General features: G+C 39.5%; 1 protein-coding gene across 1 annotated transcript; it reads left to right on the top strand.

The window, feature by feature from the left end:
• Nucleotides 1-8,635: 8,635 nt before the first annotated feature.
• On the top strand, nucleotides 8,636-13,109 carry tbr1b (T-box brain transcription factor 1b). The gene is made up of 6 exons (XM_044366343.1): nucleotides 8,636-9,327; nucleotides 9,611-9,765; nucleotides 9,958-10,079; nucleotides 10,299-10,457; nucleotides 10,803-10,864; nucleotides 11,599-13,109. Exons 1-6 carry the CDS (start codon nucleotides 8,636-8,638, stop codon nucleotides 12,437-12,439), a joined length of 2,031 nt encoding a protein of 676 aa, XP_044222278.1. The 3' UTR covers nucleotides 12,440-13,109.
• The last annotated feature ends 2,515 nt before the right edge of the window (nucleotides 13,110-15,624 follow it).

Here is a 15,624-nt window from a genome sequence, read left to right as displayed (position 1 = left end):
TAACTATTTGAACCAGAACATACGTGTTCAGATGTGCCTCCAAGCACAGTTGTTATAATCAGTAAAAGATAGTCAAAGCACTGAAAAAAAAAGCTGAAATAAAAACAAACCTGAATTAGAGTATAGTAAGCAAGTAGTGCAAAGCAAAAGGGGGACAGATATAGATGAACCAAAGCATATTCCTGAAATGTTTTTTCTCATCTGCACAAAACAAATTGGCTGCATATTTTGTTCACACCTTGTGTAACCTGGGGATAGCAAGCGCAATTCTCCCTCGTCATACCTGTGACAACAACCTGCAAAGTGCTCCCAGTGCCCTAATCTGCAAGGCAGAGACCTGCTGCTGCTGCTGCTGCATGTACATGTTGTTTTCCTCTTCCTTAGCTGCTTGTCCCTGTGGTTTTTACATTTACACACCCACCAGAATCACACAAGGTAAAAGAGAATATGCGAGTATCTCACAAGCTACCAAGTTTTTTTTTCCCCCTCAAAAACATGTTAGCTTTCAATAGAAAGCAATAAAGGCATACTGATGGTGTTTGATTTAGAAATGGCAGTCAGACCATGATTTTAGCATCAACAGATGGCCAGTTGATTGGTTTAAATGAGTAACACCACTGCCTGCTTTAGAGTTGGCTCAAGTAGTAGAGTAGTGTACTACTGTCTTATCATATCGTCTTGTGTGAATGATGATGTCACCGTGATAGATGCTACTCAAGTGGGATCAGACCTACTCAGTGATGCCTGTAGAGACCATCTCTGGGAGATCCCTGTCTGGCTGCATTATTCAACAATACTCCTTACCTCTCCCAGGCAAAAGGGACTGTTGAATATTTGAAAGATAGATTTGATTTTTTATTTAAGTGTATAGATGAAGATGGGAGAGTAAAAAAAAAAAAAAAAAAAAAAATAGAGATAGTGCCAGTCGGTGCAGCCTGGATGGTCACCAAGGCAACTTGCCGAGTTTTTCTAGCTGATCTACGGGACTTCTTGGCTGTCGCACTGGGGGGACGTTTTGGAGAAGTGGGCTTCTTCGAGCACCTTTTGACTGCAGCTACGAGTTGACGGATCATTGATCATTTTAGTCTAATAATTATGACCACCAATTAAGTTTAGAATTTGGTAAAACCTTGCACAGAGCTTTTTAGTCACCTGGATATCTCTTGTTTTAGGGCTGTCCTCACAGATCATTTAGAGCTTGTGCTGCTGTTGTGCTGTTAAAACTAATCCACAATTTACTTTTTCATTAAAGGTTCTGAGTCTCCTCTGGACTCCTGAGCTGTTTTGTTAAATTGAATGCATCAATATTTCAGTTTGCAACATAAGAAAGGAAATCTGCTCATTGATAACGTACCAGACATTGTGCCAGACAGAGATAGCCTATTTCAAAACGGCAGCATAAAAAAAAAAAAACATGGCTGCAGAACCACTGCTCAGATCCTGACGAGCCAGGCCGAGTATTGATCCATCTGGCTCTGAAGACACTGTCATGTCACCTTTGCATTTAAGTGTTATCTTGTCAGCTTCAAATGATCTAGCTGTCAGATCTGGAAGAAGCCGGCCCGTGTGATGTTGCTTTGTCTCTAATGTCCAGCTGTTGCCACAACAGTTTGTACCAGCAGGGTATTTTAATGCAGCGTGTTTTGTTGCCTAATCTGCTGATATTTTATGATCTAGATACTGTATGTCTACATAATTTCACATGTTTCATGTGATTTCGTGTCTGTGGCCCTGTGTCAGCAAATACACTGTATGTGCAATGCTTTTAACACATTTATGCATGACAGCTGACTCTTAAGTAGCACGGTTACAGTCAGTTTTCTTCTCATTTGTTCCTTCCACCAGTGTCACCCACTCCCTCAGTTAATTAAAAAGACAACTTACAATGAATGTTATCAGAAGCTCAGCAGCAGCACAAACCAAGTGCAAACTGGTTCAAAACGGATTCCTTCTTCACAGCAGATGTAACTGATAGTTAAAAGGGTGGGAATCCAGCCTTGTGTTGAAAGGGCACAAACTCTTTCAACTAAGGTGTGGTAACAGGATGAAAATTTGAAAGTCATTCCCTGCTGTATCCTACATCACCCCCAATGATAACACACCCACTGTATTGCACTCATGACAGTAATTTTCATGTTTTCACTACATCCACTGCAAATGTTTTGAGTCATTCCATGATTTATCTCCTCCTTTTTTCCCTTTTCTCATTCACTAATCAGTGAACGGTGTCCAAGGTCTAATTTAGTCCCAATGTATCACTCAGTTTCCTGCATTTCTAGAGTGGATCAGTTCCTAAAGGCTCTTGGAGATATCTGCAGACCGGAGAGCGTGTTGGGCTGCTATAAAGGCAACAGTAGGACACTAGCCAATAGTTCACACTTGTTGGAGCATACTGGTGAGGCTGTGAAGATGGATTCTTTCTTGATTGTACGGTACTGTCTGTATTTCTCATCTTTCCAGTCAGTATGAAATAATGGAGCAATGGAATATCGGCCTATTCGTTTCTGTTATGTAGCTCATGTACAGCTGTACAAATTAAACATTAAATAAATTTTAAAGAAAAGGGAGGGTCGGCCTTAGACACTGACGAAGTTTGTCAAGAAATAAACCGGTTTGCACATGTTTGTTTGTGACAGCGCAGATGTGAGTGGTGGAGACATAAATCATGTCACATTTATTTTTCCTCTCAACTTGGAACATGGTTCTCTTCCCTGTAGAATTCAGAACTGATCATTAACCTTTCCTTTAGTTTCTTCCCTTGCCTGGTCACATTTCCTCTCTATTTGGTTCCTGGCCCCATATGCCACTTTCCTATTTCCTGCCTGCAGACAGCAGGGAGTAGCTCTATTATCACCTTCCTAGAGCTGTCTTTGAATGTGAGAGGCAATTCCATTTCACTCAGCCATGGGGAGGAGGAGGAGGAGGAGGAGGAGGAGGAGGAGAAGGAGGGAAAAAAGCACACCATAAAGCGCACAGAAATTGGTTTAGGGTTACTTCTTATATTCGAATGTAAGACTATTTTGCTTTTCTACTTGTTTCGCCTCGTTTTGAAGATTATACAATGCACAGTCTGTTGTGAAGGTTTTTGTTGAATACTTCCAAATCAGAAAAAAAAGGTTAAGTGCTGTGTATCATGCCTGGTTGTTGTGTGAGCCCTTTATCGTCAACCTCCATTTAGAAGTCATCTTTTGAAATATTAACAATCCTAAAGCAGTTATATTACACTGCTGTGAAGCTGTGCAAAACATACCAAGGATGTCTCTGATGCTTTCACTCTCAAGTGTGTTCCCTCCATTTTGCGACATTTTACACGAAGCTTGTGTTATTTTTGGGTATTCCTAAGTCTTATTCCAGCTTTTATCAGCGTCTAGTTCTTTGGAATGGTAGGGCTCTTGACAATATTGCTCCTGGATAAATTAAACATGAGTTACGTAGAGTGATAATCTGTGGGCCTCTCTTTTCACACTGCATTCCCAATGAGCTGTGTGTTGGCCTGGTGTTGTTGCCTGTGATTTTAATGAAGATTATTCTTGTAACACGACAGTCGCCTGTTTGCTCCTGTTCTCCCCCAAATATTTTCTCATTGAAGTGAGAATTTTATGTTCTTTCAAGGGATCTGTACAGCAATTGTGTTTTATTTCAGATGTATTTCTGTTGCAGGTCAATCATGGTCGGATATAATTAAACATCTTTAGATACCAAAAGATTAATGTTGATTAATCAGATAACAGGTTTCTGAGTTGTTGTTTTTAGATTAAACATTCATCATTATGTCAGCCTAGTTATCGATTAAACAATACACAGGCGGACACAGCTGTGACTTGGTAATTAGTACTTATTTTCATCCTGTCTAAGCAATGTGGGCTCACATCAAAAAAAGCTTAAGTTCCTGGAGTGGAGCCTTCTGTTTTCTATTGTTCAGGTTTAGGCTGATAGTGGACAGGAAACCTGAGAGGATTCTCAAAGGAGTAAGTGCACACTTCATGGCATGGCCACTCTTAAAATGGAACTGATGTTTTATAAATAATTTCAAAGTTACAAACATCAGCCTCACAATCACAGCAATTCAATGATATTCATTTGGCATAAGTCAGTTTCATTTCAGTGTGCTTTTCATCAGAAATGGCTTAAAAAGTAGAGTTAGACTGAATTTTTTATGCCATGGGCTTACTGGGGACAGTGGCCATGTTCTTCACTCGCAGACGTCTGACAGTGCATGGCAGCAGAAATAACAAAATGGTCACAAACCCCAACTGCACTCCCCGGGTCACACAGGCTCTTTAAATTTTAAAGAGACTAGCAACAAACCAAACAGTTGATAACAGGTCAGTAGCAGGTGATAAAAGAAGTTTTCGTAGAGACATTAGCCCCACCACTAACTTTGTGATTCTTGACATTATATCCTCACCAATTGTTAAGTCGAATCATACACATCAGAGAAAGCAAAGCAGTTCTTAAAGCGTTGCTCCCAAGGATTGTAGCACCCACAGGATTTGCAGGGAGTGTTACTTTCCTGTACAGAAGAGTTATGAGACACAGTTCATGCTGTTATAATTATGCATGAATTGACATACCATCATCGCTCTACTTAGCAGTGTGAATAGCTTGTGGTTCATTCTCATATAGATGTATGCTTTTATATCCATAAGAGTATGTTAATTACCCCACTATCATTGTCCTGTGATGTAGAAACAAGAGACACAAACTAACTTCCAACAACAACATGCGCTTTACTCTCTGCTTGATCCAAGAGATAAATAAATATGTTGTAGATTTGCATTGAATGTGATTGTGTAATAATCCTCCACACAAGACTTGCATGTTGAATAATAAAAAAAAAAAAATCAGCAATAACTGCTGAAATGTCAATATATGTACTGTGAAACTAATGTCATCAAAGTGAAAAACCCTGCAACAAATCAATTTAAATAATACAGTTTACTGCATTATTCCTGTACCACTGCTAATCTTTATTTATGTGTTATTATGCCATTTATATTTCTGCAAACTGTCATAACATCTAAATTGCCAGGGAAACTGTGTAAAATTGTTCCTATAATAAGAAAGTAATTGGAGGAGGTATTTAAATGAGTAAACAGGAAAAGTCAAAGTGAAGCAGTGGCAAAAACCTGTCTTGGATTGATGGCTTTTAATAACCTAGAATCACAGCTGCTCCAGATAAAGAAGATAAAGAATGTATAAATATTTTTTTTTTTGAGCAATCTCTAGAGTGCAGGTTCAGGTATGGTATTAGCACATGGAGCCATGTCCGTCCGTTTGTATTTACACTGAACATCATGATCACTTGTCCTGAGCTTAATTTGCTGTGAGCTTTGTGGTAAACAATCACTATCATGGGTCTGGGTTAGCTGGGCGAGCCCTTAAAGGACATCCATAATGAGCAGGTGTAGGAGTGCACTTCTGCGTCGACGCGTGTCTTGGTGTGTCCAGGGAGGACGGCTAATAAGGGTTTAAAAGCCACAACTGTCCACTCCGCCCCTTAGCAGGCCTCCAGCTGTCTTCTCTGTCAGAGAGCACCCTGATTCCCTCTGACAGAGCAGATCACTGGTGGCAGCAAACCACAGGGGACAATAGTTATGTTAACATAGCACAAAGCACCACTTGATCAGATTAGTCATACTAGTTCATTAAAGACTTAAGGTAAATACAGGTTTTGTATTTTTTTTTTTAAATCAAAGAGCCAGGTAAAAAAAAGGAGGAAATACTTCACTTTGATTTATTGATGGAAATTGCGATGTGACGTCTGGCAAACAACATATAAATAACTTAAGGGCCATCTTAAATGCATTCCCATGAAATTTTTAGTGCCGCTGTAATATAAGCCACTACCTGTCATGAATCCCAAATAACCTTGGCTCTATCCTCTTAGTTCAGCCCAGTGTGCCTCATTCCTTATTACTGGGCTGACAAGGAAATGTTTACCCATCCGACAAGAGACAAGCCATTTCATAGTCGGAAAAAGCAATTTCACCTGACTAGAGTAGCACACTATGTCCCCATATCCTTGCTGGCTATAATTTTGTTGTCATTTTGTGTGCTGTGATCATATCATTGAAGTGACAGTACTGGGCATTAGGTAAAGTCCCTAAGCTGGTGCTCACTTTCAGGCTTTTTCTCTCCTTGTCATTCACATTGATTAGATTAGACCCAGGTGGCAAGCAGATTCCTTTGGCACAACAATAAGAAAAAAAATGGTGATACAGCTCTTGGAAAAAGCACGTTGTTTTATGCTCAACTGAACAACCTGAGCTGCTTTTATTAAAAAAGAGCTTTCTATAATTATCTATTATTGTATTTACACTGATTTTTAAAGTTTCTAATGGTGATGTTTGAAATTCAGGCTCAGATCTATTTTTGCTCACAACGATTCTTAACAACTTATTTGACAAATATGTTAAATTTAAGAATTTCAGTTAAAAGTATAATTATTTTGTAATAAAAAATAGCCTTTAATGCTGTTCATAGGGAGCCAGTGCATTAAGCTCAGCTGGTCAATGGAGGGTTTGCGCAAGGCGGGAGGCAGAGATCTTAACCTGCATGCACTATACTGTCTTCCCAGGGGACAAGGCTGGCCACAGGCATAACAAACCAGCCCCCCTCCTCCTTGGTTATGTCCACTAGCTATAGCTGAGCCAATAGAAAGAGAGGACGGGCAAGCAGAGCACCTGGGGAAACTAACTGAGTTTCTCGCACGGCTGATTCAACAATTGGTTTGTTCAGGGGAGAAAAAAAAAGCAAGCCCATTTTGCTTATTAAAGATCAGCGATGGAAGTGAACCATAATCCTGTAATGAGGAGAGCAGAGAGTGGCCTCTATTGCTTGGGCACAGACAAGTCTGTGCTTCCATGTTTCGCAGGAATAGATTGCTGGACCCTGTAAGCCCTGCTGTAATGACCCCTCTTGTTAGTTTCAGAGATCCATGGCTGTTCATTAGAGACACAAACTCGTGGATGTGCTCACCAGTGAAATGAGCCTTGATCGGTCTCTCTTAAACACATCTGATTCAGATTGTACAATGCAGGCACATTTACTGGATAATGAAATCGCAGTTTAACTTAACCAAAAGTTATTTCAGTGAAGTGGGAATGTAGTTGCAGTGATCTTGCACTGGGCTGTTTTATACTGAAATATATTTTTAATATTTTGTCGACCCATGAGGGAGACAGATATGAGAAACACTTCTTAATATAAATTTAATACATCTCCATAGTTTAACAAAATACTGTTGAATCAACACCTTTCTAAACGCGTAAAATTACATTTTTGCTCAGTTTTACCTAATGAGCTGCTAACTTATAAATCCTGTGCAATTTAAAAAAGGCCTTACATTCATAGCAATCCCCTCTGAACATCAGGAAGTGTTAGCTTGGTAATAATCTTGTTAGTAACTTAAGCTAGAAGGTGTTTAAACTGCATGCCACGGCTGCAGCCGCTCTCTCTGCACTGGAGACTGAGCCTCTGTAACTTATAGCAATTCTTACACTTAAATTTCACCTTCTGCATCAACATCATCCTAATAAGGTTAATTATACTGCAGTGAGGACTTCAGGTAATCTGTGAAACATCTAATTGGTATATTTTGTGGTCCCACATGCAATTTTTCAATTTTTGATTTGTAGCTAATAACAATAAACTCAGACTCCTTCTTTGTGAGATGTTGAGATGACTCACAAGTACAGAGGTAAGAGTGATCTGTTGGCATCAAATTTGATCTTAATTTGTGTATCATTGCTTTTCTTTTCCTTAAGCAGATCTCATTATTCATCAGTCAAACCTAATTGGCCTCTGATGGTCACTCCTACAATTCATTCTCCAAGAGACAAAAATAATTTAATCAAACCATAACCTATTAAATTAAATTTAAACCAAATATTTGGTGTTTGAAGATTTCTTCTTACTTTCTGTGAGATGCGTTCGCCACAGCAGCCCTGCTATCAGTGCACTGGTTCATAACTTTAAGGCATAAAATATTTACCAGCTCTGGGACTCATAAACACATCTTCAGTGGGACGCCATGATTTCACGCTATATCACAAACATTTTAAGGCATCAGATGCACTGCCTGTCATGGACTGTCATTTTTGGCGTGTTAATAATATATCTTGGTTTCTTCGGTAGACATACTTTGGCACTCAGCACATAAATAGGTAAATAACGCGGATAAATAGGTAAATAACGCAGCTGACGTTACAGCTGACAGTAGAAATCAATCTTTATGCACTGTACTTTATTTTTTTTGTGTGTGTGTCTTATTATTGTTAATGTAAATTAGAAGAAATAGCCGGAGTCCATAGGTTTGAATCAAATATGAGCTTATGTGACACTACAAACAAATCACTTTGCTCACAGCGTTCCTCAGATTGTCCTAATTAAGAGCGGTCTAATTAAATTACAGCCTTGAGTTAACCAATGGCAATACTTGTTTCATTAGCAAAGCAGGGAGAGTGATGGAAAGAAAATCCTTCCTGATTGCAGGATGGTGTCAATTGGTTAATTTGCTGCATTCGGTGCCTCAAGTCATAGCGAGGCGTTTTCGTAGTGTTAGATTAGGAAAGACGTGTGCAAAAGCTTGTCATAGCTATAGGTTGAGCTAATAGTGGTTTCCTATTGAGCAATGCAAGTCGAGAATTGCATCTCGCCTGCGAGTGATCTCTCCAAGAAATTTATGAATGTGGGCAGTGGCTTTTCGAGCTCCGATGGATCAGAGCTTTCGTTGCAGGACCATCCTATTATATCTGCAAGTGACAACCTGGAGAGAAGTTCACCTCTGAAAAAAAACTCCAGGGAGATGACGAATCAGTCAGAGGCAGACAATTTTCCCGACTCCAAGGACGCATCAGGGGACGTACAGAGGGGCAAACTCTCTCCTGATCTTCACGGAGTCTCTGACATCCGTCACAATTTCGATGGATCTGCAGGAGAAAGGTGCATCTTTTCTCCGTCTACTCAACCACAGTCTGTCTCAGCAGCTCCCAGTGCCATGTTCCCTTATCCGAGCCAGCATGGACCAGCGCACCCGGCTTTTTCTATTGGAAGTCCCAGTCGTTACATGGCCCATCACCCGGTCATAACTAATGGAGCTTACAACAGCCTTCTGACCAACACTTCTCCTCAAGGCTACCCAGCGGCTGGCTACCCGTACGCGCAACAGTATGGACACACTTACCAAGGAGGGGCTTTTTACCAGTTCTCCTCGGCGCAAGCTGGACTGGTTCCGGGAAAAGCGCAGGTGTATCTGTGCAACAGGGCCCTGTGGCTGAAGTTTCACAGACACCAAACAGAGATGATCATCACAAAGCAAGGGCGGTAAGTATGCGCACACTGGCTTATCTGTCAAACGCCTGCAGAATTAAAATATTTATGGCCTCATCACTGTGGAGCGTTTGAATCCAAAGTTCGTGTATTAAGATTAAATTATTCTCACATAAAAAAATGATAACAGATACAGATCCGGCATCATACTAAGGCGAGCTCTTCAAAGAGACAGACGGGAAATCTACACTGAATTTAGTGCGTTTTTTTCTTACAGGAGACGCAGCTGCTTAATAAAATAACGTTTTCTAAATGTGCGTTTCTTTATTTTCAACAGACGAATGTTCCCATTTTTAAGCTTCAACATTTCTGGCCTTGACCCAACTGCTCACTACAATATATTTGTGGATGTTATACTTGCTGATCCAAATCACTGGCGATTTCAAGGAGGCAAGTGGGTGCCATGTGGAAAAGCTGACACAAATGTAATAGGTATTATAATTTATGGATACATATATCGCACAATTAAATGTTTTTTTATTGAGCACAAGTATTTATGTTTTTTTCACCACAGTGTGTGGTTAAAAATTCAGATTTTAAAAAATCCTGACAAACTTATTTCTCTTAAAAATCAATCATATTGTTTGTTTAATATATCTGTTTATTTTTGCATATTCTTTATAGGAAACAGAGTTTACATGCACCCGGATTCACCAAATACCGGTGCGCACTGGATGCGTCAAGAAATATCATTTGGAAAGCTAAAGCTTACAAACAATAAAGGTGCCTCCAACAACACCGGACAGGTAATACAACATCACATTTAATATTTCAATGACAGATATTTTTTTTTGATAATTTGTATAATACCTGATAAAAAATAACAATAAAAATACAAAAACAACGTTTTCAGTTTTATTATAACAATGAATAAATCGAACTGGATCAGTTTTATGTTCTGTTTTAATCATCAGTCCTAAGTTTGAAAGTGGTCTTCTGACGTTCGTCTTTAATTGAATCTCCAGATGGTGGTTCTCCAGTCTCTCCACAAGTACCAGCCCAGGCTCCATGTGGTGGAAGTAAACGAGGATGGGACAGAGGACACCAGCCAACCAGGGAGAGTCCAGACTTTCACCTTCACAGAAACGCAATTCATCGCCGTCACAGCTTATCAGAATACCGATGTACGAGCACTTAACATCCGCCACAACACTGCACATTTCCACCTGTTATCAATCTTAACGATTTCAGGAGACAGAATTTTCTACATTTTAAAATGACAATTATTTTACTTTTTTTAAATCTTGAAACAACACTGCGGATTTTAATCAAGAACAAAGGTTCAAATTCTAGGAAGAGGTTGATTGGGAATTATTTCACACCACTGGCAGAAATTCTCTCTCTATCTCTCTTATTTTTTTTTTTAAATATTGGACTCAATACAAAATAAAAATACATATTTATAATTGAGATTGCTGATCTTCAAACACACGCCTTTGTCATCTAATCAATGCATTATTCTCCCACAGATTACGCAACTGAAAATTGACCACAATCCGTTTGCTAAAGGATTTCGGGACAACTATGACACGTAAGAGTTTTTATTTCCTTTTTTTTTTTTAATGATTTTTTTTTGGCTTTCATTACATTATCATTTTAATTGTTGCCTTTGTGTTTTATTACATGTTGCTGTAATTTACATAAATGAAGAGTCTGCTCAACAATCAGACCACTTCTTATTTTTTTTTTTAAAAAATGAATGCACTTCTGTAATTTTGCTGAATATTTGTTACATTTCTATCCAAATTAGAGGCAGTGATTTAAAAAAAAAATGAACCGAACATGGGCCTATGAGAGATGAGTGTTTTTCTACTTTTGAACTGCTCGCAACTGAAGCAGGGAATCTTCACTTTAATACACAGAAGTGTGTGAATATTTGACAAAATATTTCTGCCCAAATATTCGTCCAAATTGTTACGGTTTAGTCAATTTATGACAATCTTCCTCGTCAGTTTGAGTTCAGCTTGTCTTGGACTGCAAACATATTGACGAGTGATTTTTAATATTGAACCATAAAATTCAGACATGAAACGACTTTGGCAATGCAGCTTCACATGATTAAATGTTTTTTTTTCTCTGTAAGGCAGCTGTACTATTTCGAAATAACAGAATAAACTTGAAACCCTGCAATTATCTCCTTTCTTGACAGGCAGATTTTATCTCATGAGAGGTGTGATTCTATACTAAATAAAGTAATTGATGAGATGGATTTTGGCCGACATTAGTCCCTGAATTGTCTCTCTGTTTGTCTCTCCATCTTTTCAGTGTCTACACAGGCTGCGACATCGACCGCCTAACTCCATCACCGGGTGACTCTCCGCGTTCACAGATCGTGCCGGGTGCGAGATATGCCATGCATAGCTCTTTCCTGCAGGACCAATTTGTCAGCACTTATGCCAAATCTCGCTTTCACCCTGGCGTGGGGACTGGTCCTGGCACGGAGCGCAGCGTCCCACTCGGCAACAGCTTGCTATCCCCGCAGCAAACCGAGGAGCCCAGTGTTGCCACCCCCCCGCAGCGATGGTTTGTCACCCCTGCCAACAACCGACTGGACTTTGCTGCCTCGGCATACGACGCCGCTGATTTCGCCGGTAACGCGGCCACCTTGCTGTCCTACGCAGCGGCCGGAGTGAAGGCTCTTCCCCTGCCGACTGCAGGCTGCTCCAACCGGCCTCTTGGCTATTACGCAGATCCGTCAGGCTGGGGAGGACGCACGCCGCCGCAGTACTGTGGCGTAAATAGCAAATCCAGCTCGGTGTTTTCCTGCTGGCCCGCTAACTCTATCAGCGGCAGAGCAGGGACCAACTACCTGGCCGAGGAGGGAGACTCCATCCCGACGGAGAGGTCACCCATCAGCTCTGAGGAGACCAAACCAAAAGACATGACATCAGAGTCGAGCTGGATAGAGACGCCGTCCTCCATTAAGTCAATTGATTCAAGCGATTCTGGTATCTTTGAACAGGCCAAGAGGAGAAGGATCTCACCTTCTGCCACGCCGGTTTCAGAGACAGTGTCCCCGTTAAAATCCGAGCTGTTGCCCCCGAGAGAGTGTGAGAAAAACTGCACAAAGGACATTGGTTATTACAGTTTCTATCCTCACAGTTAAAACAAAGGAAAAGTGAATCTATCTATCTATCTATCTATCTATCTATCTATCTATCTATCTATCTATCTATCTATCTATCTATCTATCTACAGGTTAATAATAATAAAGATAAAAAGTTGTGACTCTCACCTCCACAGTTAATGGCCAAAGTGTAAATTCTTCCACTACTGACTTCTCAGTTCTTTCATGGGTTGGGCGCTTTGCTTCGTTAAGTCAGAAACACTGTAATTATGAATATAATGTATATAATATTGCACATTTGGTGATAGTGATCGGATGTACACAAAATAGATTAAATCTCATTCATAAGTAGTGTTTAAAAAATGCGAATCCTCTTCTGTTAAGTAGCCTAAACTGTTAGTAAAAGATATTGAGAATCTGTACATGAAATGTTCTTGTGTAGCATATACTGGCATAATAATCCCTGTCAGTGAAAAAAAATATATGTATTTTGTACTTTATCAAAACTGTAGGCTACCAAAAGTTTATGACGTTACCATCACTGCTTCATTCATGATACATGTAGATGAAGACGTTGTAAATGTTGGTTATGTAGACTTAGGGTCTTTTTTTTATTTTTTAAATTTAATTTATTTCAGCCGGCTATTTTTCATAGCCTGTATGCTATGCTGTTGTGAAAATCTCTGTCTCTGCTGTAATGTGATTGAAAAATAATAAATGAATGTTATCACCAGGACAAGTAAGATTTTTTTTACTTAAAAATGAGCCGATTTGCATTTCAATTGTCTTTAAATTGATGTTATTGAGTTTATTTGGCATTTTTTCATGAACGCATCATGTGGAGTATCTTTACAGAAATACAGACCTGTTTTATCAGTGAGAGGGCTCCAAACAAAAGTTAACCAAATGGGGAATATTTCAATCTCACTGTGATCAATTTGAAATGATCCCAATTACAAGATTATGCTTAACAGAAAGTCCTCTTTGTCGTCACTCCACACATTTGAGACAATTCATTTAAACTGGAGCCTCTGGCCTAGTGTGTCCACTGATTGGTCCAGAGCATGGACCAAAAAAAAAAAAAAGGAAAAAAAAGAAAAAAAGTTGCGGATTGAAAGGTCCATTTAATGTGAGACTTACTTCAAGTGGCAAAAATGACAGAGCCAAAAAAAAGTTAAATTAAGCGCAAAGATAATGGGCGACACTGTGAATGGAGCTGCTCGATGTGTTACTTTTATATCAGTCGTAAATGGATCTGATATATATATATATATATATATATATATATATATATATATATATATATACTGACTCCACAATAAAAATTTGGTTGGGATGACTTTGCCATTTAGTAGAAGGAGGAAAATCTTTTTGGGTTTTTGTATCTTAGTTAGATACACTTAAAACTGTTGCTATGTTTCTATTCGACAGTCAGCAGAACTGACACATCATAAGGAAACCTTGCCCATGTGAAAATGTGTGAAGGACCAGCACAGACTACAGGGGTAAGGATAAACCTCAGAACACATTTAAAAAAAAAAATAAAAAATGCAAAAACAAAAAACTGTAATTGATTGCAGATTGATTGGTTAATTGCTCTGCCTTGATCACTGGAGTTAAATCGCGTCATTTGAAAAATTATTGAACAGGGATATCAAATTAATGATTTAATAAGGTATGCAATTAAAATGGGGTGAATATTAACTCAATGTGCACTTAATTGGAATTTCAGTGTGAAGGAAATGCTCGCAGCTGTCAGTAAGAGGTGTGGCTTTAGCTTGTGAGTGTGTGTGTGTGTGTGTGTGTGTGTGTGTGTGTGTGTGTAAATGCTCCCTCTGACTGTCAGTGATAGGCCTTCCCAGTGATAAACAGCAGATGGCGATAACTGAATGCAGGTCCTGTAATCAAACAGCTCTTCAGTATGTGGCCCGGAGCTCTCATGAGGTCAGTCCGGGGGCAGCTAAGCCTATGAGAAAACTGAAGCACACGGGTGTTTAAAAATGGCTATTTATTAATAAATGAATTGCTATTTGGTTTTCTCCTGGATTCTGCTACACATGGATTGAGATCCACACCAGATGGCGATATTATTAAAGGAATCTTTGATGTTAAACTGCAGTGCCAAAAATGTTCTCAGCAGCAATCCCCGTACAAATGAAGACCACAAATAGGCTGGGAAAAGCTCTTCCTAATGACAAACAAAAGTTAAAACTACAATACTTCCAGGAAACCAACAAAGGACTCAAAATTACAACTGAAATACCAGTGTAAAACCTAACACCTCTCCCTTTATTAACTGTATGTATCCGCACTGGTGGCAGATAGGATGAAGTTCATCCTCAACTTCAGTTACTTTAATACAAACCATAGTGAACTCTTTTAACAATACTTTCACAGATCTTCAGAGGGAAGTAGAGCAGCAGCATCTCTGAATGTGTGTTTGTTTATTGTCTTGCTCACAGGCATTTCAGCAGGGTGGAAGTGTGCCAACATGGTCACCTTTGCAGGTGGGGTGAAATATTTTTAGTGCTCCTACATGACCCTAAATCACACACATGCTCTCAGTTCTCCACCACTAAACATGCCAAAGCATCTACAAAAAAGTCTCTTAAAATCTTTTTTTTTTTTTTAAATTATGCCCCACTTCATGACTGACATTCACAGTTTTTATCTGGAGAATGGTGTGTGGCTTGATTCAGCTGTAATGTCTCAAGAGAGATAGCTTTGCACTTTTAGTTCATTTAATAGTTTTGGAAACCCCAGAAAAGCAAGAAGTTTCAGTGTCATTCAAGGCAACACAAGGTCAGAGTCTCCAGTATCCCCATATATTGCAAAGATCTAACAGACTGAACATAAGCAGTGAGTGACAAGTTGAACATATGTCAATACACCTATATTTACTTGATCATCGCCCACTTTCTTACCTGGCTATTGGAGTTGAGTTTCCATTTAGAGTGAGTGAGATGTGAAATGGACAAAATGTAAGAAAAAAAAGTCCTGGTGAGTAAGCCCACTCTCATGAGTCAGAGCCCAATAAAAAAACCCATAATAAAATAGTTGTATAATCTGCAATGACAGCATATACCTCACAAAACATTGTACACACAGAAACCTTGATATCTGCTGTTTTAATGCTTAAGAGGCTAAACTCTGGAGGGCTGACGCGTCCACGTTAACTAACGCGCATGTTTTTATGAACGAGGAGGACGAGCTGCTGACCGACC

This window comes from Thunnus albacares, chromosome 11 (assembly GCF_914725855.1).
Source record: "Thunnus albacares chromosome 11, fThuAlb1.1, whole genome shotgun sequence".
NCBI classification, from domain to species: Eukaryota; Metazoa; Chordata; class Actinopteri; order Scombriformes; family Scombridae; genus Thunnus; species Thunnus albacares.
The sequence above is the reverse complement of the archived record's forward strand: the minus strand, read 5'-3'. Positions and strand labels throughout refer to the sequence as shown.

Bases quoted from the DNA above. Each gene is read 5' to 3' on its own strand.
- tbr1b (XM_044366343.1), top strand. From the start codon at position 8,636: ATGCAAGTCGAGAATTGCATCTCGCCTGCGAGTGATCTCTCCAAGAAA. The intron at 9,766-9,957 runs GTATTATAATTT...TATTCTTTATAG, and splicing joins AGCTGACACAAATGTAATAG to GAAACAGAGTTTACATGCAC. The intron at 10,865-11,598 runs GTAAGAGTTTTT...CCATCTTTTCAG, and splicing joins TTTCGGGACAACTATGACAC to TGTCTACACAGGCTGCGACA.